Source organism: Bufo gargarizans, chromosome 2 (genome assembly GCF_014858855.1).
Source record: "Bufo gargarizans isolate SCDJY-AF-19 chromosome 2, ASM1485885v1, whole genome shotgun sequence".
Taxonomy (NCBI): domain Eukaryota; kingdom Metazoa; phylum Chordata; class Amphibia; order Anura; family Bufonidae; genus Bufo; species Bufo gargarizans.
In genome coordinates, this window is record NC_058081.1 from 150,822,562 (window position 1) to 150,849,935 (window position 27,374).

Genomic DNA, 27,374 nt, shown 5'->3' on the forward strand with positions numbered 1-27,374 from the left:
CACAGCTCTGCTTACCCCATTCTCCTCTAGTGCAGCTAATGGCTTATTGATGCTGTTGACAAACTTGTTGACATGCTCAAAGTGCTTTGTCATTTCTGTTGCCAAAACCATGTCGATAATCGCTTGCCGCAAAGTGCGGTATTCGTTTCTGTTTAGATAACACAACATAAAACAGGTAAATGTACATATGTATACTAAACACATATTGCTAAAAATACATAGAGATCAAAGAACATTTGGCTATGGGCTCCTTGGTGCCCTTTGGTCAGACAGCCTAAACGAATATATTCAGTTATTTCATTAGCAATTCCCTGATATCTTTGCAAAGTCATGAAAGTTAACCTTTCTATGTTTTTAGTGTATTGTAGGTTACATAGTTGTTAAGGTTGGAAAAAGACAAAAGTTCATCAAGTCCAACCTGTAATCCTGCTAATAAAACATTTTGCAATTGGTTTTAATAAAACATTTTAGCAGTTTTTTGTAGCCTGTATGCATTACAATACACTGCAAGCTGCTTGATTCCGGTCAGCCTCCTGAACACGTATCAAAGCTTAGATTTGATTTGAGCTGATTTTGTTTGATGCGAGTATAGATAATCATTAAGGGGAGGATAGAGAGAGGGAATGGAGACAGAACTAAAGGGCCTTTTACACTGACCGAGAATCCACCAGAAAGAGTGATCATAGGAAGGCTTGTTAGCAATTATCAGGCGATGTAAAGGTGCCGACTATTTCAGGCGGTCACCGAAATCGCTGTTTGCCGGCAGCAGATCGTGTTGCTGCTGCTGGTAAACAACAAGGCTGTATGGGGATGAACAATGGCATTCGCAATCACTCCTCCCCATACTGTGGAGGAGATTGCTGCATGTAATTGCAGTGGTCTCCTTCACTGATGAGCAGGCGCTTGGCAGGAAGGGCGCTTCCTTAATGTCAACTGCCTGCAAAATTGGCCTGTGTAAAGGGGCCTGAATAGGCAGCCAACAGATTGAATGGAATTAAGCAGCATGCAGTATATTGTAATAAATGAAGGCTGCAGAAATAAAACTGTTGAAAAATGCCAATTAAAACTAATTACAGAAAGGTTTTATGTCATAATACATATAATGCACTCAACATGCAAAGGTGTCTATAACCTTTAAACATACTGGAGGAGATTTATCAAACTGGTGTAAAGAAAAACTGGCTTAGTTGCCCTTAGCAACCAATCAGATTTCACCGTTTATTTTCCAAAATGAAAGGTGAAATCTGATTGGTTGCTGTGGACAACTAAGCAAGTTTTCCTTTACACCAGTTTTGATAAAATGTACCCCATTATTTTATCTGTATTATAGAAAATAGATACAGATTGCCATATCGACCATTTGGGATCAAGCTAGGCGCAACTTAACTGAGCACTTGCTTAGACATGGGAATGTCACCACTGCCAAAAATACATTAGAAGGCTGAGATTCTATTTAAAATTAAAACAAACCAAAATGAAGAGATTCATCCATGATATAAAGGTAAGTTGCATGCTATCTATTCTGCATTGTTACTGGCGGTCTTACCTTTCCATGTTTTTGAATATATTGCACTTGTCATCTCTTGTCGTCACCTGAAATGCCAGTGCAGCATGATGGCTTTCCAGCACTGCCGTATCATTGTATAGGATGGCCAGTTCACTCCCAGCATTGCACAGGAAGGAATTTGTTCTTCCAGGGTGATCGACATCGTGAACCGTGGCCGCAATAAGAGCAGCAACCTCATCGATCTGGTCCAGGCTTTGCTAAATAGACAGGTCACAGCATTAATATGGCATCTTATCTATAAGCAATAATGGACACCCTACGCTGCATTTTGAAGAATTCCCTGACCTCGGCCTCATCCGTTTACCACCTCTGTGACAGTATATAGTAAGGAGTACATTCTCCCATATACACTACATATAAATGATAATGTCAGACTGTAAAAATCCAAACAGAACATTCCCACAATGTATACAGTGATCCCTCAAGATACAATGGCCGCAGGATACAATATTTTCAACATACAATGGTCTTCTCTGACCCATCGTAAGCTGAAACTAGACTCAACATACAATGCCTCAGACTGAGATCCCACCCATCAAAGGCACTTCTCTGGTAAAAGAGCTGGATTAGTTGCTAGTTAGAAGCTATTCCCAACTGTTATATGTAAGGACTTGTTACATCTGTCTTAGTTATCTGCTTATTTGTCTAAAATCTACATTTTTTTCTTATCTTAAATTACATTTTGGGGCTTTGGAACTGATTACTCAAGTTACAGTGGTTTCAAGTTACAATGGTTATCCTGGAACCAATTAGTATTGTATCTTGAGGGACTGCGTATACTGTTACTTGGCGGGGTTCCCTCTGCATGTTACTCCTCTGCTGTGCTTTCCATCGGGTACACATTTGAGTACCTGTAAACATATACTGCGACGGATCTATTTGCTTCAATGAGGCAAACAAAGCCCAAAAGATTTATCTGTTTGACCAGCCTGCTGTTTGCTTCCATCTTTTTGCAGGACAGAATAGAGTTGTAGACTAATGGTGGATTTAGATAAACCAATTTTAGATGAACCGACCGTTTCTGCAAAAGCTCGTTACCGATAATCTGGCCATCTAAATGTGCTGCCGATCCCCCAATGAATGAGCGGAACGCTCGTTCATCGGGGGATCCGGTCATTCGTGCAGGCACATCAATGATTTCTGGGCAGCAGATCGTTTGGTCTAAACAGTGATCTGCTGCTCAGAAACCGCAGCGATCCCTCGTCCTCATACCGTGAAGGAGATCGCTACGTGTAAATGCAGCGGTCTCCTTCACTGAGCAAGCAGTCAACTGTCAGGAAGGAACGCTTCCTTCCCGACAATCGGCCACTGCATCGCCCGTCTAAACCCGCCTCAAGTGGTTCTATCTGGGAAAAATATGGAAACGGACAGCAACCAGGTCAAATGGAGTCCAAAGATGATTCCTTTGGCATAAGTTTGCCTCACTGAAGTGAACATACCCATTGCTGTCGACATTTGAAAGCAGATTTCGGGTATTCAAATGTATACTGCAGCAGAGGGCTAAATACAGTGTGCACCCAGCCCAAGTTATTAGCTACTTTAAAGTATTCATAGACTTTGAGAACCTTTGTAAATCTGTGACATTACTTCTCTAGCACTGATCTCAGATTGCAGCCCTAATTATAATGCATTCATGATTTGCAGGCTTTAATTGAAATGTCGCACTGCATTATAGGAGCTCCGCTAAACTGTCAGAGAGACGTTTGACAACAAACTTGTTGACAGTTTCCAGCACTAACCAGGAAAGGGATGAATGTAGCTTGACTAGGATACCGTGTATGCTACAGGCCGATCATTTTCAGTATGTTCGGAGCAATCATGTTAAAGGGGTTCACTGGGAATGAGTTAAAATGGTCGCCAGCAACCTGTCCTAAAATGAGAGTAGGACTGGTGGTCTCCACTTGCAGAAATGTCTAGGATGGTGAGGGTCCGGGGTCTTATTACCCACTGTACTGCTCAACAATAGATGATAATGATGTGATCCTGCCTATGATAGGAAGACTCACCAATATGTAGTATATACAAGTGCGAGAGTGTAGTGTGTACCGAGACCTCACCCCCTAGACCTTAGCCCTGTAGGGAGAGGCAATCAGTCCTGCTAACAGTCTAGGACAGGTTGACGGCAGCCATTTTAAATTATTCCCAGAGAACACCTTTAATATCAGCAATACATTACAGAGGCATATATTAGATGTCCAGCAATATCGGGCACGTCCTTACCTTCACCCTCTCTTTGCACAGGAAGTAAGCAGTGGCATGTAAGACGTCGGCAGAATGGGTTGAATTATGGTATGCATTGCCGGCGTGGTAGTTTGACTCAATGACATGCAGCCAGGACCTCAAAGTAACTTCTGAGCAGTTCAGGAATGAACAAACCCCAAACCGAGCAAACAGTTTAAGGCCAAGGTAAACTAAAGGCCTGCATGGAAAGAGCAAAGTGATTCATTCAAAAGGGTGGAAGAATAGGAAGCCACTTAACATATGACATAATGTAGGAAAAAACTGTATCTTATTGGTATAGAGTGGACACAATTTATTACAAAATAAAACTCCAACAAGCTTTGGAAAGCAATACATACAAACATCTATATTATTGGTGGACGTAAGGTGGTTCTCCGGTCCTCTTATACTGACGGCCTATCCTCAGGATGTGGGGGTCCGACACTGTGCACCCTACTAATCAGCTGTCCTGCGGTATCTCCGGCAATGGAACTACACAGCTCCATTTATGTTGTGTAGTTGGCAGAACTGGGCACTGCCACATTGTTCTCATGACTTCTGACCCAGGAGTTACTGATTGTGGGGTATTGATCCTCACCAATCAGATATTAATGGCTTATTCTGAAGCAATCGACATAAAAGAACCGGAAAAAAACTTTAGGGTGGCCATATACGTTAGATGAATGTCGGCCAAACCCGACAATCACTTAATGCATAAAGTGATATCCAGGCTCTCCCAGATGGTAGATGTCAGAGGAAAGTAGAGCTGGGCATGTTAAATTTCAATGTGCCCAATTTTTATTTCTCACTGGATATAAGCCAGCGCCAGAGGTGACAGGAAGCAGCTTGTTCCCCTCTCCCCATTGAGAACACGTGCACGATATAGCCAGCATGCATGTGTTTGGGGGCCAAGGAGGAATGGCAGTCAGCAGTTATCTAATGGTCAGCAGTAGGCTCTGCTCATATTCACTGTGTGGCTTCTACTTGCATGACCAACCCTAGCGAGCCCAACAAACCCCACTGACTTATCACGAAATGTGCCACATCCAGTGCCATCTACGAAATCTGCAAAAGAGGATCCAAAAAGGCATCGCTATGTTAATGGACTGGGGTCATTTTTATTATTTTAAATCACACTTTCTAGCTTATATTTCTTTACTGTGATATGTCATAATCTCCTACCCCATTGCAGATGGAAAGCAAGCAGGACACTGCGCTTGGCCACGCCATGTTATACCTGTAGATTAGTTAGACTAAATTGGGAGGATCTAATAACAAATCAATTCTTGCCCAAAGGGGGTGGTAGTTTACCGGAAAAACATGGCTGCTTTCTACTAGAAGCAGTGCCACTCTGTCCAGAGAATGTGTGGGGTGCTATAGCTCAGCTGCAATACCGCTCGCAGTCTACTGAAAAGAGTGGCGCTGTTCTAGTAGAACACAGATGCCTTCTAAGTGAGGCTCTCAACCATTACAATAAATGACATATACGCTTCTAAGATCAACAGTGATCCAGAATATCAACCATCAAGTCCTGCGCTGCCAGATTAAAAGGAGTTTTATTGTATTCATAAATCCTGAGAATGTTTCATATGGGCGGCCATCAAAGCTAATATGGAAGCAGGAGCCTTACCTTTTATGAGTGGCAGCCTCTAATTCAAAGATATCAAATTCCCAGTCTTCTTCATTCTCCATTGCTTGAGCTATCCGAGGTGGGATGTCAGTAAGGGAGAGAGATGAGATCAAGTGCCCAGAAGACGGATGGACTTCTGCTTAGAGGAGATAACAGAAAAGCAATGGATATTAAGGTATACATCGAGACAGCTCCATGACATAAAAGTGAAGACACCAAGAGGAGCGGAACTTACGTTTTGCCGAGAGGATATACTCGTTCCCTGAAAGTCTTCTTAAACCATCCTAAAACAGAATGAAAATGAAAGCTTAAACTTGGGTAACAATGATCCCAACATTTATGGCTGTGTAATATCTTTAGTTTCCTAATGCTGGAAAGTGTAAAGTACAGCAAAAATATATGGTTATCAGTTACATTAATAGGGGTTGACTGGTCTAGAAAACACACAGGTTCATGTACCCGATTAGGGGATTGTGAGTTCTCATCTCTTGGCCATCTCTCACTCTGGAGGACCTGTCCTGCATTACATAGAAGAAGCTCTCATTTGAGTTTGCAATTTGTAATTCTCTGTGGTAGCACTGTAGAAAAACCTGAAGATTTACTGCCGGGTGTCCCCACAGATTATAGCGGATTGCTGGAGGCACTTTCTCATTAGCTTTTTGTTAAGGAACTCATCTAACAAACAGGGATTGTCCAAAGTGAAGAACCCCTTTAGAGACTGAAGGGCTCTGCACCACAATCTAACTGCAATGAACAATAAACGTCTATATCCTGTGCTGGAAAAAAATAATTAAACAGTTACGGAGTCTTGTGATTATTATCAGTTAGCCATCTTCACAGGGCTGTAACCATGAGGCACCATAAAAAAACTGAACTTGGATCCTGCTCCATCAGGCCATGAAAGGCTCAAGATTATTCTGATCTCCCAGTGATCCTCATTTATTTCCCACTCCCGCTTTCCAACTTCCACAGTTATCACCACTACCTGTGGGCACCGGGGCCGGATGAAAGGGAGTGCACTGGGGGCTTAACCCCCCAGGCCTTCAGGTTCAGACTGATCTCACTCCCAAACCTGCAGATGTCAGCGGAGGCAGACCTAACACCCAAACAGGAGCGAGTGGCTGCTGTATCTGCAGTGTGCTCGCTCCCATCACTGTGCGGGGCCATAGTGAAGAAAAGCTGGTGGCAGAGTAACACAGGAGGGGTGCCCGGCATGTCCTGCTGCTACTAAGTAAAAACAGATGGGAGAAGTAGTCCATCAGACCTCTCTACAATAAGAAGTGGCTGCATGAGTGACTCCCACATGCCTCTTATTTTTGGTGACTGACTGTAGGAGGGAGGTCAGGCTTCCCTTGAAGCTGCTGTCTGTCTTAAGTACAGGCAGAATCTTCAGTAAAATTTTGGTTTTCTATGTTCCCCTGTACTCCCTCAAGAGTCCCTACCATCTACTGTCTCCCCTTACCCCCTGCCCCCAAGTAGTGTCTTTCCTTTGGCCCCCTACTCCCAGTGCCCTGTTCTGTTTACACCAGACTATGTACTGCCTGACTGCAGCGTTTACACCAGACTATGTACTGCCTGACTGCAGCGTTTACACCAGACTATGTACTGCCTGACTGCAGCGTTTACACCAGACTATGTACTGCCTGACTGCAGCGTTTACACCAGACTATGTACTGCCTGACTGCAGAGTTTACACCAGGCTATGTACTGCCTGACTGCAGAGTTTACACCAGGCTATGTACTGCCTGACTGCAGTGTTTACACCAGACTATGTACTGCCTGACTGCAGTGTTTACACCAGGCTATGTACTGCCTGACTGCAGAGTTTACACCAGACTATGTACTGCCTGACTGCAGTGTTTACACCAGACTGTGTACTGCCTGACTGCAGTGTTTACACCAGACTATGTACTGCCTGACTGCAGTGTTTACACCAGGCTATGTACTGCCTGCCTGCAGTGTTTACACCAGACTATGTACTGCCTGCCTGCAGTGTTTACACCAGGCTATGTACTGCCTGCCTGCAGTGTTTACACCAGGCTATGTACTGCCTGACTGCAGTGTTTACACCAGGCTATGTACTGCCTGACTGCAGTGTTTACACCAGGCTATGTACTGCCTGACTGCAGTGTTTACACCAGGCTATGTACTGCCTGACTGCAGTGTTTACACCAGGCTATGTACTGCCTGACTGCAGTGTTTACACCAGACTATGTACTGCCTGACTGCAGTGTTTACACCAGACTATGTACTGCCTGACTGCAGTGTTTACACCAGACTATGTACTGCCTGACTGCAGTGTTTACACCAGACTATGTACTGCCTGACTGCAGTGTTTACACCAGACTATGTACTGCCTGACTGCAGAGTTTACACCAGATTCTGGACTGCCTGACTGCAGTGTTTAGTGTCCATTCACATGTCCGTAGTGAATAGCAGATCCACAAATTGCGGATTCGTTATACACCCGGACGGCACCCCCATAGATATGCCTATTCTTGTCAGCAATTGTGGACAGAATAGGACATGTTCTATTTTTTCCGGAGCCGCGGACCGGAAGATCAGAGGCACGCTCTGGAAATGCGGATGCGGACAGCCCACTGTGTGCTGTCCGCATCAATTCCTGCCCCAGAGAATGAATGGGTCCGCACCTGTTCCGCAATTTGTGGAACGGATGCGGACCCATTATTACGGACGTGTGAATGGAGCCTAACACCAGACTATGGACTGACTATTCAGGTTTTCTGCACCAGCACAGGGACAGAAAACCTGCTATGTTGGATCCAGCATATCCCAGACACTGCTGGCACCTGATTATTTCCATTGACTAATGGGGGTTCAGGTTTGCGGCATGGATACCAGCATTCTGCTGGACAAAATATCACTGCAGCTATATTTTCTCCTTTTTCTTTGCCGGAACCACCACTGCAGATATGGATCTAGTCTAATTCCAACAACATTATATTTGGGGACTGTAAAGTGTTCTTCAAAGATGCTCCAGTGGTAGAACATAGCTTTGAAGGTGTTTTCTGAGAGTAGATTTTTTTTTACTATGACCTATTCTCTGGATAGGTCATCAGTATCTGATCGGTGGTGCTCAGACACCCGGGCCCCCTGCCGATCAGCTGTTTGAGAAGGCAAAGGCGCTTGCAGAAGCAACGTGGGCTTCTCCAGCTTTTTCTAGGCCATGTGACGTCACATTCTTCTGTCACATGGCCTAGTTACACTTCTGGGTCCACAATTCCGATCCCGAAAAAGATAGAACATGTCCTACTCTTGTCCGCAATAGCGGAACGCACATTGCCGGTTTCCGTGTTTTGCGGATCCGCAAAACACACACGGATGTGTGAATGGACCCTTGTACTGCTCCATATAACAATGGAAGGACAGAAAATCTTCAATGCCTACTGTTGTCTCACTTCTCTTGAAAATAGGAACGGTTTCTCAGACAATTTTATCCGAGGAATAAACAGGCTGCCACAGGCAGAGGATGTGGGAAAGACACAGCTGTCTTAATATCAAGACTTTCTCCATACACTTCCTGAATGCTGGCAGCGACCTGCAGACAGCATGACTGCCAACCTGGTAATCCATAGCAGACTTACATCCATATCTGTAACAATGTAAATGTACATTTATTAAACTGCAATGTCAATACTTGTCATCTGACAGAACAGCAGCATAACAAGATTTTCCTGATCTGAACACAGTGAAAATCAAATCAAATATTTACTCTTGTTGATTGAAGATCTTAACACAGTTCACAATAATGCATTTACTAGTTTTTACTGGAATGTAAAATATATGTAGTAAAACTGTTGACTTACAGTCATCAAACCTCCAACCAAATCACTGGTGTGAGGATCCTCATCTTTGGTTCCGAGCTGCGGAGAATACAATTCTGTAGTTCTTAAGATCTCCAGAACTCGGTCCAGAGCTTCTGCTACTGGCATAGGGCTGTTTTCTTGTGCAGCATTGATGATGTTTATTACCTGGAAAAAAAAAAAAAAAAAAAAAAAGGGAGATAATATAATTTTTAATATTCAGTCCTGCTTCAAAAGTTAAAAACTTAGGGGGTCATTTATTAAGAACAGAGAGCAAGAGTCGCTCCTGCTCCAGTGGACCCAGTCCATTGAGGTCTTTCATCAATACTGTACATACTGCATCATCCTCTACTTCAGACAGAAAATAAGTCGACCAGTCGGTGGAATTAGAGGCATTGCTTATGGTTAGGAAGAAAGTGCTTGCCTTGGTGATATATGAACGCAATTTGACTTCCTGGCAATGCAACAGGTGTTAGCTGTCAAGTCACATCGGGGGGGGGAGTCTCATGATCAAACAGTCAAAATTATCTGTAAATGTAAATTTGTTAAACTACATTCCTCAACATTGAAATGACAACACCGGGAAGAATAAGCCATAAGGTTATGCAAATCCAGGGAGTAGCAGGAGTAGCTAAAATTGGCAGATGACATAATTTTTAAGCACCTAGCTCCAATCTATGGCATGTGGGAGGGGCATAACCACCACACTGAAAGCAAAGTTTTTTAGCCATAGGAAACCTCAGAAATTAGAACAAGCCATGTGGATGATTGCGTGATGCTTCCTGTTCATTCATGTGGCAGTTATCTCCACTTGTCCCAAGCTGGGAGGGACAGAATTCTTGAATTCAGATAACTTTGTTTATCACTCCAGCAGATCGCTAAGCGCCTAGGCCTAGATGTCAGCACTGTTCAACATTGCATGTCCTGCTGGTAGGGAGAACAACAATGAACTGGAATGAAAACAAGAGTTGCACAGAGGTGAACCTCTATACGGACGGATCATATGATTAGAAGAATAGTGCATAATGACCTGTTTTGTACTTTGAAATTGGACGTCACAACCCAAACCTAGGGTGGCAAACAGTGTCTACATAAACCATTAGAAGGTGTTTGCACAACAAGGGACTACAAGCGAGAAGTCCAGCTACAGTTGCTCCACTGACTTCACACCGCTGCTCTCAAGTAGCACAGCAATGGAGGATAGAGTAGAGTTGAGTTCTATCCTCTTCAGTGATGAGTCCCACTTTTGTCTCAGATGCAACGATGGCTAGAGATTGGTCTGGAGACCACGTGGGCAACGCGATGAAGCAGCCTTCATAAGGGAACGTTATAATGTATAGTAGCTGGACTTTTATTGCCTTCATTTCAGTTACACTAACAGCTTGGCATTACATTGATTTGATTGTGGAACCAGTAGTACGTCCATTTCTCTAAAGTGACCAAGGAGCCGTTTTTTTTTAGCAGGGCAACTCCAGGCTGCATTTTGCTTGTGCTCTTGTGAGCAGCCTGCATGGCCTAAACATGCTACCATGGCCTTCAGCATCTCCAGACTTGTCTTCCATTGAGCATATCTGGGATGTCATTGGTTGGTAATTGCAAAGGGAGCTGCCAGCAGCAGATCTTGATGATTTGAGTGCCCAAGTGCATACAGCGGGGTTAGAACATTCCTCAGACAGCCATTAATAACCTCCTTGATAGCATGCCAAGGCGTGTAACTGTTTTTTTGAGCATGGTGCTTGTACTTGATAAAGAATAAATTGAGATGTTTTGAAGATTTTGTTTCCATTTGCATATCTATTGAACATGTAATCTCCATAACTCCACGACTTTTCCTTCTCGGCGTTGCAATTTCAGAGTTGAGTACTGTATTATGTAGAAGGGAGAATTTTTTTTTTCTGGGAGTACCTCTTTGAATGCGCTAGTCTTATTTCTGCCATGTAAATGGTAAGATCAGATGGAATACATTATTCAAACTTACCAAGACATTTCAATTAAACACATATCATAAGGACACATTGTTAAACAAGCCTGAGGGGGGGGTAAACTATGAAGTCACAAGGGATTCCGGGGAGTCCATGGGCATGCCGTTGTCTGAATGCTAGACGTAGAATGCTGGAATTAATGGAATACATTCAGAGAAGGTCAGGTTCAAATCCAGTGCCTCCGGCATATGTCCTATAAGCCCATGCTTTTATCTTGTACAGTGCTTTAGATGGATTACCAGAAAAAATGTACTCTTTACAGGCAGACACGCAAACTATTTAACCAAACATGACTAAATATGACAAACACAGCGGAAAAGATCTCATATAAAAATGATTCTAAGCGACGTACATATCACAAATTAATGTTCATGGTCGGGAAGGAATGATTTTCTCTCTGAGCAGGTCTAATGAAACATAGTAGTGGGATCAGGCAACGGGGTGGAGGTCAGACCACTCATGGTCTTACAGACATGGCTGCTACCAGCGGCTGTTTAGGAATCAGACAGAAGTGCACTACTGTGGGAATGAACTCTTGTTGCTCTGAGATATTACCGCATCACATAAAAAGTGCCTTCGTATCTTCAGTTCCACGGCTAATCTTTGTCTATGGAGATTGAATGGCTGTGTGTCTGATTACATGGACTTGTTATCACTGTGTTAAACCTACTACTAAGGCTGCCCATACACAATGCAGGCCTGGCTGCAGGATACAAATATGGCTTACGTATTAAGCTTTTTTTGTTAACAAGTGAAGCATGTCATGTAAAGGGCATCTGTCAGCAGATCTGTACCTATGACACTGGCCGACCTGTTACATGTGCGCTTGGCAGCTGAAGGCATCTGCGTTGGTCCCATGTTCATATGTGTCCACATTGCTGAGAAAAATTATGTTTTAATATACGCAAATGAGCTTCTACGAGCAACGGGGGCGTTGTCATTACACCTAGAGGCTCTGCTCTCTCTGCAGCTGTGGTACCCCCTGCACTTTGATGAACAGAGTCAGGCACAATGATGTTTTCACTACCTGGTCCTGTGAAAGTGCAGTGGACGTGGGAGTTGTAGAGAGAGCAGAGCCTCTAGGTGTAATAGTAACGCCCCCGTTGCTCCTAGAGGCTCATTTGCATATAATAAAACATCATTTTTCTCAGCAATGCGGGCACATATCAACATGGGACCGATACAGATGCACATGCAACAAATCGGCTGACAAATGCCCTTTAAATCTGTGCATTTCACCTGTGACAACTGCATAGGCAATTCCCACACTGATTTAACATGATTGACTTGTAAAAAGAAATGCAATCGAGGTAAAATTGCAGCCATTTTTTTAATGTGTGTTTAAAGAGCAACACAAAAGCAACGTGTAATCCCGCCCTTAGGGTATGTCATACACAGCAATTTCCTATTATATACCAATTATCACCATGTCCCTCTATTTATCCTGGAATAACAGGTTTTAAGACATTAGACAATTCTGTTTTTGCATTACCCTAATAATGTGTACGTTCACCAAACATGAAATATGTGACCTGGGAAGACAGATTCTCTATAGAAATGTAACTTTTTGACCATGTAGCGGTCTGCCTGCACTTGTATAAAGTCATCCGCTTTCTGCAAATACAGGATTACATGGAAATCTGCCCCATTCTGCACCACAACGGACACTTTCCTTGCACTCCGTATTTCAGCCTCTGCAAAATGCTGCTATAAATCTCGAACCACCAGGGGGCAGGGCATGGACATTTCTTTTACAAGATTTTGAGTCCCTTTGAAGTGTGTTCACTCATTGCCAGAGAGGGGAGAAATATGAAATAAACATCACAAATACAAATTCTGTAGCAACCAAAACGTAACAGAATACGTTTCCTCCGCCATGTGGAAATGATTGACACATCAATTTCATGCGATATAAAAACAGTGATGTTTTTAATGGCTTTCTGTGCTAAAAACATACAAAAAGGTTACAGAACAAAATTCATCCTAACATTTTATTTGTAGTTTATGATTCACTCTGGGTCTTAACCCCTTAGTGACCAGCCTGTTTTAGGCCTTAATGACCAAGTGATTTTTATCATCGATGCCTTCCAAGGGCTATAACTGTTTTAGTTTTCTGTCGATGTAGCCGTATGAGGGCTCGTTTTGTTTTTAACTTTTATTAACTGCGTAAGTAACACGATCACTTTATTCTCTGGGTCGGTAGGTTTACAGTGATACCAAATATATCTTTTTTATGTTTTACTACTTTTGCACAATAAAAAACAAAAAGCAAATGTTTTTGCATTACTGCATTCCAAGACCCAAAACATTTTTTCTTTCTACTGAGCTGAGTGAGGGCTTGATTATTGCAGGATGACCTGTAGTTTTCATTGGTATCATTTTGGGGTACAGAACACTTTTTAATTTGGTTTTGTTGCTGGTAAATAGGCCCCAAAAAAACAAAAACACGCAATTCTGGCTGTTTTTTCTTTTTTACGACATTCACTGTATGGGATAAATGACATTACAGATGTGTTGATACCAAAGCGAGGTGGAGATTTTATTGTTGCAATTTTCTTTGAAAAGCTTTTTTTTTTTTTTCAATGGAAAATTGCGTTTTTTTTTTTTAACTTGGAGAGTTTTCCTATTTAATAAAACTTCTTAAAGTTTTTTTAACCATTTACTACCCCACACAATGGGACAGTAACAGGCGATCTTTTGATTGCTTCTATAAGCATACAGTGCAGAATACTGACAGTCACCATCGGGGTGCACCACAGAGGTGCAAGCCTGATGGGAAACACTGTAGGCAGGCCTGGGCAGACATTGGCACGCCGCAATCTCATTCGTGGGGTGCTGATGAGAGAGACAGAGTGGTTAAATGGCCCGGATCAGTGCTTCTGCCAATTGGGGCAGTTAAAGCTGAAGCCCAGCTCTCATGCGAGATCCGAGCCCCCGCACTCTGCTGCACGGAAGACCTGTGCAGGGCTTAGACTGGGCCGTTGTCAAAAGGTGGTTGCCCAGCCTAAGGCTCCTTAGTGACTGCCTTAAAAAGCCTAAAAAAGCCTCAGGGAACAAACAGAACACTTACTTGGTGCCCTCCTTTTCATCTTTTCAGCTGCAAATCTACCAAATTTAGTTCTCCTCTTCTACCAACCAAGATGGTCAGATTGCTTCTAGGACTACTGGATGCATACTGTGAACTAGATAGTCCATGACGCTTCCTGCAGCCCTCATATTAGATATCACTGGTCATATGAGCAGTGCTGGCAAATCTAAGAGCAGGGCTTATAAGCAGAAACTTTCTTGGACTGTGCACATCAGGTAGCCTGAGAAGCGGTGCAGCCATCTTGGATCATAGAATAGGAGCCCTGGAAAAGGAGGGTGAAAAGGAGGACAACAAGCTTCCTGTTCAATCACCATTCTTGAACAGAAGGGTCACTTTAAAGGGAACCTGTCACTGGGATTTTGTGTATAGAGCTGAGGACATGGGTTGCTAGATGGCCGCTAGCACATCCGCAATACCCAGTCCCCATAGCTCTGTGTGCTTTTATTGTGTAAAAAAAAAAACGATTTGATACATATGCAAATTAACCTGAGATGAGTCCTGTCCCTGACTGATCTCAGGTACAGGAATCATCTTAGGTTAATTTGCATATGTATCAAATCTTTTTTTTTTTTTTTACACAATAAAAGCACACAGAATTCCGGTGACCGGTTCCCTTTAAATCCTGGTATCAAGGCTAATCATGCCCATGTCTGATAGTATTGGACATACCTGTCTTCTCAATGAGGAGAGGTGAATAATGCTGGCCATAAAATACAGATTTTGGGTAGTCAATAAGGCTGATTTAAACCACTTTCTGCAGTTCTTTGGCACCTTTTTATGAGAAGAACAAGTGCAACAGAGGGAGACATAGCTGCTAAAAATTTGATCTCCCATGTTGGAGTTTTTGGGTCATTGTTGGGTGCTGCAGTTGAAAATTGGTGATTTAAATTCCTAATATGGTCACCTCTGGTGGTAGCTTGTCTCCCATGAGAACATCTCACATCTACAAACATTATATGGTCGGACTGTGTTATTGCAAAGCAAATGCAGGCCGATACCTGTGGATGCTATATACAGATCTCTGTACTCTTGTAAAGACAAAAAGATATATCACCTATATTTATCGCAAAAAGTAGACGTGTGTACTAACATTCTACAAGCATTTGTATTCTAAGAGAGGCATCATAGTGGTCGTCACACTCAAAGATAACCAAGTTCTTGCATGTGTGTTCATGGTTTGTTCTTGGAGGGGTCCAGGGTATCCAGTAAGGACATTGTAGGCTGATTTTATTGTTAAGAAATGGAAACACTCTTGGCTCCTATCAAAATATGTATAAATCCTGTAAAAATGTGATGGCCCTAGAACAGTTCAAATGACTGGCAGGAAAAGTTTTTCTTTCTCATACATTATACATAGGGGTTTGACAAGAAAATATGCTCTTCAGGTCAGAAATGGATGCACATTCATTTATGACCCAGTTTGTGTCACATCCCCCGCAGCAATTCCACCACCCAGGAAGCCTCTGGCTTTTTCACATTGCTAACCTGCTTGAAAGACACCCTGACAACTCTGCAGACTTCATACAATACCACTTCATTTTCAACTCAGAAATCAGTGTAGTGTTATTTACTGTATTTTTTGCCCCATAAGACACACTTTTTTCCCCCCAAAGTGGGGGAAAATGCTCCTGCGTCTTATGGGGCGAATACTAGTACCGGAGGACTGGGAAGCGGTGAAGGCTCTGTACTCGGCTGTCGGCTGTGCAGGGCTGCGCACAGCGTAAGGGCGCTCTGTGATCTCACGCTGTACGCGCCGGTTCAAAGAGCACAGCCGACAGCAGGGTGAAGAGGACCGTGATGGTGAGGAGCGGTGGCGTCCAGGAACAGGAGAGGTAAGTGGTTTTATTTTATTTTAGCTGATGGCTGGGGGCTGACATAAGGGCTGATGGCTGACAGATGGCTGACATGAGGGCTGACATGAAGGCTGAATGATGGCTGAATGTTGGGGGGTTGATCTGAGGCATTGGGAGTCTGATCTGAGGTCTGATTGACATTGGGGTCTGATTGGGGCTGTAAGCTGAGGTCTGATTACCATTAGGGGTCTGATTGCTGGTCTGACCTGAGGTGTAATGGAAAATATTTTTTCTCATTGTCCTACTCTAAAACCTATGAGCATCTTATGGGCCGGTGCGTCTTATAGGGCGAAAATACGGTAAATTACATGTTCACATGGTGTAGCATGACAACCCCCGATGAGTAATAACTTAGGAAGTATAATTTGCAGGGAGGATATTTCATAGGATCTCAGTCCATATCGAGAGGTAATTAGTCATAAATGATTTAGTAACACTGTACCTTTGTAATAGGGGCTTCAATAGTCATTGAATGTATTCTGGCCATTGAAGAATGCCGCCTTTGTGAACTACCTGCAAGAAAAGTAGAAAGGTTGAATGTTATCTCAGTGATTTCATCGGTGTAAAGGTGCCCACACACCTTCAGTAGCTGTCAATCGATCAGGTATCTCTCTCATCTTACCCATACTTTACACGATTTGTACTGCCAAAGTGTGTATGTGTTTTCAGTGGTGACAAAGGACAAAGCTGCTGGCAGATACCACTGGCGGAAACTTATTGCCCGGTAGAACAAAAGAATTGGGTGAAAAAAATTCAGCTTGTCGATCCTTCTCTCTCCTGACATGGACCGGTTGGGAGAGGGTCTGGAGTTCCCCATACACATTAGGATGTTCGCCCATCCTGCTGAAAATGGCAGGTTTGACTGACAATACACTAGTGTGTACGGGGTCTTTACTTCAGGAAATAAACAAATCTAACACCCACCACATACAGAACGGTGGAATGAAAATAACTTCCTGGAAAAAAAAAGCACCTCCTTAGGCCAGAAACACACGAGGGAGTTCAAGGTAAGACTTGCAGCAGATGTCAGTGAGAGGTCCCGTTCTGAACTCTGCTCCTCTGATAGGATCGCACAGCGTAATAATGATTTATAATGCTGTGTGTCCCTGCAAGTCCTGTATTGTATTACATTTACAGCATTAGATCACTGTAATTCAATAGATTCCAGGACTCACAGGGACAAACCGCGTTATAAATCACTATAAACACAGTGCGAGCCTCATGTGTGTCTGGCCTTATAGGCCATTTTCTATGCACCTCATCAGAAATGTCTTTATTATTTGCATGCATTACTGAGGGGACTCAATTGTGGGATATACCAGTCTAATTAAGAATTGTATTACCATGTCTATGATAAAAAAGTTGATTCATTTTTAAAGCACCCAATGCATATGTGTTTTTTTTTATATCTAGAGATCCACACTTTGTTGAGTCAGGGTATCCATTACTTTTCATGACAAAAATAGAGACATTTTTGTTAACAAAATGACAGAAACCTTAATGGACTCCATTAAAAGGGGGATTATTGGTCAATGTTCAAATCTGTCCAAATGACTAGCACAGTGTCACTGCTTATAATATAAGAAGTCATTATGCCAGCCCATGGTCACCTATGTAAAAAAATTTTATTGACTTGGAAGTCTATGGGAAATATTAAAGGGGTTGTCTCACTTCAGCAAATAGCGACCAGCAGTGGTGGATGTGCTTGCACATTACAGGAAAAAAGGCACCGGCTTCACTGGTAGCCAGGATTGTGGAAGTCTGCATAGGCACGCATGCGCAGCATCTCCCATTCTGGCCACCTCATATCTGCGCAACCCCTGGATATGAGCAGTGTATAATGCGATTGAAGAGTGAAACAAGCCAGCAAAGGAAGCAATATGGACAATCACAATACATTAGTAAGTGCCTACATGATAAATGCCACTTGCTGAAGTGACACAACCCCTTTAAATGCAGGACAAACAGGTGTTATTTTGTAGTGCTGCATTTTTTTTTTTTTTTACTCATCAACTGGTGTTTTTCTCCCATAGACATCAATTTTTTTCTTCAGATTAGAGAGAGAAAAAAAACGCATGTGCAATGCATGTTGGTGTTTTTTATTATAGTTTTTTTGCAATGTATTTACCCCATACTGCTATACAGAGGTAGTGACATCACAGGGAGAAATATGCCTTAAAATCTTTTAGTTTTTTTTTATTTGAGCAAGTGTGTGAAAGCACCCTAAAAGATGTGATAGGAGTGGAGAGCCCCGAGTAGGTTGATAATGTCAGCTCGGTGCCAGTAAGTGTCACATGAGTTGGATGCTGGTGAATTTCTATTATTTTATGATTTTTTGTAAGGCTACTTTCACACTAGCGTTCGTCCGTTTGAAGGAGCTCACGAGCGGACCCGAACGCAGCCGTCCAGCCCTGATGCAGTCTGAATGGAGCGGATCCGCTCAGACTGCATCAGTCTGGCGGCGTTCAGCCTCCGCTCCGCTCGCCTCCGCACGGACAGGCGGACAGCTGAACGCTGCTTGCAGCGTTCGGGTGTCCGCCTGGCCGTGCGGAGGCGTGCGGATCCGTCCAGACTTACAATGTAAGTCAATGGGGACGGATCCGTTTGAAGATGCGACAATGTGGCTCAATCTTCAAGCGGATCCGTCCCCCATTGACTTTACATTGAAAGTCTGGACGGATCCGTCCGAGGCTATTTTCACACTTAGCATTTTTTTTGCAATTTTAATGCAGACGGATCCGTTCTGAACGGAGCCTCCTTCTGCATTATTATGGGCGGATCCGTTCAGAACGGATCCGCCCGAACGCTAGTGTGAAAGTAGCCTTACAATGTAAGTCAATGGGAACGGATCCGCTTGAAGATGTCACCAATTGACTCAATCTTCAAGCGGATCCGTCCCCCATTGACTTTACATTGAAAGTCTGAACGGATCCGCGCAGGCTACTTGCGCACTTGCGAATTTTTTTAAAGTTATTAATGCAGACGGATCCGTACTGAACGGAGCCTCTGTCTGCATTAATATGAGCGGATCCGTTCAGAACGGATCCGCCCGAACGCTAGTGTGAAAGTAGCCTAACCAGGCACAGCACCATATATCGGTATTTGGTAGTTAGAGCTGTAGTATCATGCAAAGCCACTACCAAATTTGCAAAGGCAATCATATTACAGTCCTGGTAAACCCCTTTAAAACAATGTTCTACTTGGTCAGCCAAACCATTTTGCCAATTAAAAATAGTCACACAGACTAACAATTCAAATAAAAGCAAATACGTTTTTTTAATGATAAAATGGGTTAAATACGCTTTATTCCCAGTTGTTTAGAAGTCTGCATACCATCACTTCCTCGGGAGGTGGTTGACCTGACATCTAAGGAACCTTTCCGCCTGTCCTTGTGTCTGCAGCTCTGGATATCTGTGGGAAGATTATCAAATGTTTGCTCCACTCTTTACTCAGTCTTCTGTTATCAGCTTGCAGAAATAATAAATCCTTTGAAATGAATTTAAAGAGGACCTTTCACCTGGATATCCTTAATCTAATTATCCTACCTTATAGTGCGGCCCTCTAAAGAACCCCCCGTTCGTCCGCTGTGGTCCCCGTATCTTTTGGCGCCTCATATGCTAATGAGGCGACTCGGTTATACTAGGTGTGGACTTGTATCTCTCCTGGGCACGGTTATCTTTTCCTTGGCTGCGAGCGCATCCAATCAGAGCGCCCCGCTCTTAGACAGGGAGAAGGAGCTCAAGTTCTAATGAGAATCACATCTCCTTCTCCCGCGAGAACTTGAGTTTCTTCTCCTTGGCTAAGAGCGGGGCGCTCTGATTGGATGCGCTCGCAGCCAGGGAGAAGATAACCGCGCCCAGGAGAAATACAAGTCCACACCTAGTATATCCGAGTCGCCTCATTAGCATATGAGGTGGCAAAAGATACGGGGACCACAGCGGACAAACTGTGGGTTCTTTAGAAAAAAATAATTGCCAAGACATCAGTTGGGGTCGCACTATAAGGTAGGATAATAATTCGATTAAGGATATCCAGGTGAAAGGTCCTCTTTAAGGGCTCATGCACACAACCGTTCCGTTTTTTGCAGTACACAAAACACTGAAGCCGCCCGTGAGCCTTGCGTAATTTGCGGAACAGAACGGACGGCCCATCGTAGAAAGGCCTATTCTTGTCCACAAAACGGACAAGAATAGGACATGTTATATTTTTTTTTTTGCAGGGCCACGGAACGGAGCAACGTATCTTTAGCGGCCCCGTTGAAGTGAATGGGTCCGCACCGGGCCGCAAAAACTGCGGCTAGGATGCGGACCAGAACAACGGTCGTGTGCATGAGGCCTAAAACTGACATTTAAATATATTATTAATCAGAAACTATAAAACATGTCACATTTACACCCCAAAGGGAATTATATCACGCTCCCAAGTTTATATGAGTACTGGAATCTAGGAGAAGCACCCACAGGCAATAGAGCGCTATGTTATTTGTATGGGATGTGTAACATTCATAATGCCACTTTAGGCCATGGATTAAAAGAAGAAAAAAGCCAAAGTGTTAAAAATACGAAACAAACCATACTCACCCACACTAATGCCCTACTGCTGCCTGGCATGCGCAGACCGGAAGGACGGATCTGCCATTGCGGTATTTTGAACTAATACATTCCTATGAAAAAAAATGCCGGATCCGGAATTCAGGCAAGTCTTCAGTTTTTTGGGCCGGAGATAAAACCGTAGCATGCTGCGGTTTTATCTTTGTCCTGATCAGTCAAAAAGACTAATGCATCCTCAACAAATTACTCTCCATTCAGAATGCATGGGGATATAACTGATCAGTTCTTTTCCGGTATAGAGCCCCTAGGACGGAACTCTATGCCGGAAAAGAAAAACGCTAATGTGAAAGTACCCTAAATCACTTCAGACTGAAAAGTGAAATATTTGGGGAACCCCTTTAGCAATTCATTTGTAGGCTTCATAACCCAATGAGGAACAACCATGCATATGATGAGTATGAGAGATCTCGCAGGAGGATCCAAATCAGCTAAGGCTAGCTTCACATCAGCGTTTTAAAATCCGGCAAGCTGTCCTGGCAGAGGAACAGCCTGCCGTTTTTCACCGTATCCCCACTGACTATAACGGCATCTGGTAGGGATCCAGCTGGTTTCTGGCATGAGTGTCGTGTTCTGGCTGGACAAACAAAAAAGCATGCAGCCGATCAACGCCTCAGATTTCAGATGAATTTCTTTCCTTATTTTATTATTAAGCGGACAATGTAATAAAGTCACCCTTGACCTCACCTACGTGGAACAGGTGCTTCATAGATATAGCACTCATTTTGACCACAATATTTCTTAAAGTATTCACAACACACAATTGACATAAATACATTGGTAAATATTCTGCTTCCCATATATAACAGAGCTGTGTGCCTGCAGTCACCACTAGGGGGAGCTCAGTGCATAAGAATTCATGCACTTACCACTGACTGAAATGGAAGATGTACTTATCTATATGCAGTGTTTTCACATGGGAAAGAGAAGGAGTTCAGCATCCGGCCCCACCCTCCCCCAAGGCCCCACAGCCCTTTAGCAGTCATGTGGTCTGCCTCCATTTAGGGTACATCACTGCTCCCATTGACAGAATGCTGGATAATCACTTTAAAGAAGGTTTGTACACAAACATAGAAGAGGATTCTTTACGGTAAGAGCAGTGAGACTATGGAACTCTCTGCCTGAGGAGGTGGTGATGGCGAGTTCACTAACAGAGTTCAAGAGGGGCCTGGATGTATTTCTGGAGTGTAATAATATTACAGGCTATAGCTACTAGAGAGGGGTCGTTGATCCAGGGAGTTATTCTGATGCCTGATTGGAGTCGGGGGGGAATTTTTTATTCCCCTAAAGTGGGGAAAATTGGCTTCTACCTCAGTTTTTTTTTGCCTTTCTCTGGCTCAACTTGCAGGATGACAGGCCGAACTGGATGGACAAATGTCGTTTTTCGGCCTTATGTACTATGTTACATGATCAGAACCAACCTTGTTGAGCGCCTACAGCTATGTCCACCATTTCTTCAGCACTCCCTTCATCCCACTTTATAGGCTCTAGCTGGAAATAACTAATAGGAAGGTCTAGCAAACCAACATTATTAGGGGCGCATTCTCACTTTTTCAGCAGACCAAAGGCGACACCCGGAGGTCTCTGAAGTGGTAAGCAGGCGCATACAGTTTGATCTAAATGCGTAATAAAAGCCTCCTCTAATTAAATTTGCCTAGCAGCAAGAAATAACTTGCTTCTCCCCATTTGCATATTAGGCTTCTCACGCTGTGCTAGGGAGGTGCTACCAATGTATACATCCAACAAGCCCATAGACATCAATAGACCTATGACAGGAGAGAGTCCTTTGGGCATACGTTTGGCCAGTAAATGTTGCCGCTCTTGAAGATGCTTTTAAATACAAATCAATAAATGTATACTGTGTGGTGTAATGGCAACGATATGCAACCGTACAAGCGGACACTCTTCAATTGTGCATGCCGAATGTAGGCCGTGTGAACAGAAATCTAATGAAAGATGTCTTTACAAAAATGTCAGGGGTGTACACACTATTGTGAGATACTGTAATATTTAAGTAGCGTATTCCATAAAATGTAAATATTTTATTCTATCTCATCATGGAACAACACTGAAGATCTGACAGTTTGATACAATGTAAAGTAGTCAGTGTACAGCTTGAATAACAGTGTAAATAACACACAGTCAATGTCTAAACCGCTGGCAACAAGTGAAAACGGTTAAATTGTCCCCAATTAGCCATCTTCCCTCCCCGTGTTATGTGACTCGTTAGTGTTACAAGGTCTCAGGTGTGAATGGGGAGCAGGTGTGTTACATTTGGTGTCATTACTCTCACACTCTCCTTTACTGGTCACTGGAAGTTCAACATGGCACCTCATGGCAAAGAGATCTCTAAGGATTTGAAAAAAAAGAATTGTTGCTCTACATAAAGATGGCCTACACTATAAGAAGATTGCCAACACCCTGAAACTGAGCTGCAGCGCGGTGGCCAAGACCATACAGCGGTTTGACAAGACAGGTTCCACTCAGAACAGGCCTCGCCATGGTCGATTAAGGAAGCTGAATGCACATGCTCAGTATCATATCCAGAGGTTGTCTTTTCAGAATAGATGTATGAGTGCTGGCAGCATTGCTGCAGAGGTTAAAGGAGGTGGTGGTTAGCCTGTCAGTGCTCAGACCATACACCGCACACTGCATCAAATTGGTCTGCATGGCTGGCGTCCCAGAAGAATGCCTCTTCTAAAGATGATGCACAAGAAAGCCGGCAAACTGTTTGCTGAAGACAAGCAGACTGAGGACCTGGATTACTGGAACCATGTCCTGTGGTCTGATGAGACCAAGATAAACATATTTGGTTCAGATGGTGTCACGAATGTGTGGTGGCAACCAGGTGAGGAGTACAAAGACAAGAGAGTGTCTTGCTTACAGTCAAGCATGGTGGTGAGAATCTCATGGTTTGAGGCTGCATGAGTGCTGCCAACTGTGGGGAACTACAGTTCATTGAGGGAACCATGAATGCCGACATGTACTGTGACATACTGAAGCAGAGCATGATCCCTCCCTTCAGAAAATGGTCCGCAGGGCAGTATTCCACATGATAACGACCCCAAACGCACTTCCAAGATGACCACTGCCTTGCTAAAGAAACTGAGGATGAAGGTGCTGGACTGGCCAAGCATGTCTCCAGACCTTAACCCTATTGAGCATCAGTGGGGCATCCTCAAACGGAAGGTGGAGAAGCACAAGGTCTCTAACATCCACCAGCACCTGTGAAGCTCTAGGGAACTTCATGCCCAAGAGAGGAAAAAAATGGTGGCCACAGAAAATATTGACACTTTGGACACAATCTGGCCATTTTCAATTTTGTTTCCAGCTGTTTACACACTAATGGCCATGTGTTGAGTTATTTTGAGGGCACACCAAATGTACACTGTTATACAAGCTGTGCACTGACTACTGTACATTGTATCATAGTGTCCTATCTTCAGTGGTGTCCCATGAAAAGATATAATAAAATAATTAAAAAATGTGACGGGTGTACTGACTTTTATGAGGTACTGTAGCTGAAGTGGACAGATTCTAAAGACAACGTGTTACAACTTATTTTTCTTATTCACTAAAACCCACTTGTTGCTTTCTCCTGGGCTGCCTTGAATTCAAAGGGGTTCTCCGAGACTAGAAACCCCTTTTAATATTGCCAGGCAGGGTGCAGGGATTTAAAACCAAAAAACTAAACAACTCACCTATCACCAGCATTCAGCTTCCTGTTAGAGCTCCCCTCTCCCCCATTTCGGGTCTCCACTGGACCAGAAGTGTGACAGCAAGTCGCTACTGATGGCCAATTAGTGCTTAGCTTTAGATGACATCACACTTTTGGTCACGCGGGGATGGGAAGCGGAGAAGACGGCAGCTTGGGGCTGGAACCAATATGTGAGTGACAGGTGAGATTTAGTTTTTTACCAATCCCTGGCTGGCAATATCAAAAGGGGTTCCCAGTCTTCGGAGAACCCCTTTAATGGTGAATGGCACCTTTTTAGTCCGAAAAATCCACGGCAGAAATCTGAGGCCGACCTTTTTTTTGCCAGGTATTTGGAGTTTAATATCTTGTGGATCCGCATTTATTGAAGCTAGCCTGTATGTTGCTGTGTGGAATCTGTGGCAAGAATTGACTCTTCATTTCTTTTTTTTGGGATGTGTTTTATAACAGGATTTCAGATGGATCTGTGCACCAAAATCGGCTTGCAAATTCCCCTGTGTGAACATGCCCTAACCGAACCTTCCCTTCCTATCAATCTTCACAGCTTCTATTAAAATCTAAAACATTGGGAAACTTGAAAGGAACATCTAATAGTTCCACAACATGTAACACCACAACTAAGTTACGATGATGTTGTAAGGTGGCCTAGTAGTGCGTTTTTGAACTATGATACATTTTTTTTGTCTATGATAAAGCAACTCTCATCAGTTGAGAAATCTGTGAGGCGGTGATCACACACAGGAAAGGAGCAATACTGTGCATTCCACCCAGAGGTAAGAACAGTGTGAGGGGTGGAAAACATTTTAATCCTATTACCAGAAAAACAAACCTGTTTGAGACTCGGCCTGAACTCGTTCACACTGTTTTTCTACCTGAAAATAAACGTCAACAATCAGTTCCTGACGTTCCAGACAACAATAGAGGAAAAAAATGTGCATCTGTAACCAAAAGACTGGTACTTACCTTATTGTTGTCATTACATGGCCGGCTAATAGACACATAGTGTCTGATCTTACTGTAAAAAGAGACTCTGCTTAATGTGTGAAGAGTAGAAACCTACACAGTCTCTCTCATATCTATCCATCCATCATATTAACAACCAAGAGGCTAATCATCCTATTTAATTAAAGAGGTTGTCTGGGTGTATAATATTGATGACTTCTTCTCAGGATAGGTCATCAATATCTGATCAGTAGGGGTCCAACACACGTCACCTCTGCCGATCAGCTGTTTGAAAAGGCTGTGGTCCGTCTCCTGCGGACTCTATGTCAGCGCACTGCCAGGAAAGTTAAGTATAAAGTTAGCCGGAGGCGTGGGGGGGGGGGGGGGGAGGTTTGAAAGGGGGCACCTGTGATTTGAAGGGGCTGATGGCGCTGGGGGACATGGATGGCAATGGCATGGAGGGGATGATGGTGCTGGGGGAGTGGTGGACAGGACATGGATGGCATAGAAGGGCTGATGGTGCTGAGTGTGGGACTTGGCATGGAGGGGCTGATCTGATGGCACTGGGGGAGTGGGGGACATGGTGGATGGCATGGAGGTACAGGGGGTGGGGGACATGGCAATGGAGGCACTGGGGGAGGGGGACACAATGGATGGCATGGAGGGGCAGGTGGCACAGGGGGTGGGGGTCATGGGATTGAGGGGCTGATCTGATGGCACTGGGGGACATGGTGGATGGCATGGAGGTACAGGGGGAGGGGGACATGGCAATGGAGGCACTGGGGGAGGGGGACACAATGGATGGCATGGAGGGACAGGTGGCACTGGGGGGGGTGGGGGACATGGTATGGAGGGTCTGATCTGATGGCACTGGAGGAGTGGCAATTGGGCTTGCAATGAATGGCATGGCAGAAGAACAGCCTGCTGGAGTATACCGTATTGAGTATAGCCGGATACAACCAGCTATATGCTCTCATTGACTATAATGTGGTCCAAGGCCATCTGGCCATGTTCCGGCATACATGCTGGGTATTGTCCAAAGCGTTTTTTTTTTCTTTTTGGGCCGGACCCCAATACAGTCAATTGCTGCAGCAGCCGGCAGATAATCCAGCTATACCCGATATGGTACATTCTGGCCGTTCTTCTGATAGAATGTATATTGCAGCTGTGAAAGAAGCCTTATGTGTATGCAATTATTTGCTAATAACTTTACAAATGCCTAGGAAGGCAATAAGACCTATCTTGACCCAGGTGAAATTTAATACTTCACTTTTATTATTATATATATTAAAATCTGAATTACTAAGCGAGTGCTCATTTTATTTACCTTTATTAACTATTTTACAAACCAAAAAAATACTATGTTAAAAATACAGTCAGCACTCCACTAGAGAATTGAGATGTTGAACGGCAATGATGGGGCGTGGAGGGGTGCACTACGCCCCGTCATTGCCGTTTAACATCTCAATTCTCTAGTGGAGTGCCGACTGTATTTTTAACATAGTATTTTTTGGGTTTGCAAAATAGTTACTAAAAAGGTAAATAAAATGAGCACTCACTTAGTAATTCAGATTTTAATATATATAATAATAAAAGTGAAGTATGCAATCATTTGCTATACCACTGTAAGGATTTCTTATTAGAGTACTCGATTAATCGTAAAAATAAATCGGTAGAATACTTGATTGCTAAAATAATGATTTGCTGTAGCCCTAGTGTAGGCTACGTGACCAATGAGCGTTACGTCACTGGCCTAGGAGGAAACTGCCGTGCCCTCTTCAAACAGCCGGCTGGCGGGGGTATCGGGAGTCAGACCCCATCAATTAGATATTGATGACCTATCCTGAGGGTACAGTAGGTTATCAGTATTAAACACTCGAATAACTCATTTGAAAGGTCAAGTTACAGTACAGGTAAATGATTACATGTGGCAGATATGTGTATTC

The 27,374-nt window shown here is 43.6% G+C and overlaps 1 protein-coding gene across 4 annotated transcripts in view; it reads right to left on the bottom strand.

Annotated features, from left to right (window-relative positions):
• The window catches only part of PDE8A (phosphodiesterase 8A), a 277,995-nt gene that overhangs the window by 5,271 nt on the left and 245,350 nt on the right, over positions 1 to 27,374 (bottom strand). For all 4 annotated transcript variants that reach the window (XM_044279587.1, XM_044279585.1, XM_044279584.1 and 1 more), the window contains exons 10-19: positions 25,450 to 25,501; positions 25,316 to 25,358; positions 19,498 to 19,575; positions 16,607 to 16,677; positions 9,245 to 9,409; positions 5,653 to 5,701; positions 5,418 to 5,553; positions 3,788 to 3,986; positions 1,547 to 1,764; positions 16 to 148 (exon numbers count right to left, since the gene is read on the bottom strand). In XM_044279587.1, coding sequence (XP_044135522.1) covers positions 16 to 148; positions 1,547 to 1,764; positions 3,788 to 3,986; positions 5,418 to 5,553; positions 5,653 to 5,701; positions 9,245 to 9,409; positions 16,607 to 16,677; positions 19,498 to 19,575; positions 25,316 to 25,358; positions 25,450 to 25,501 — 1,144 coding nt within the window. The remainder of the gene's footprint in view (positions 1 to 15; positions 149 to 1,546; positions 1,765 to 3,787; positions 3,987 to 5,417; positions 5,554 to 5,652; positions 5,702 to 9,244; positions 9,410 to 16,606; positions 16,678 to 19,497; positions 19,576 to 25,315; positions 25,359 to 25,449; positions 25,502 to 27,374) is intronic.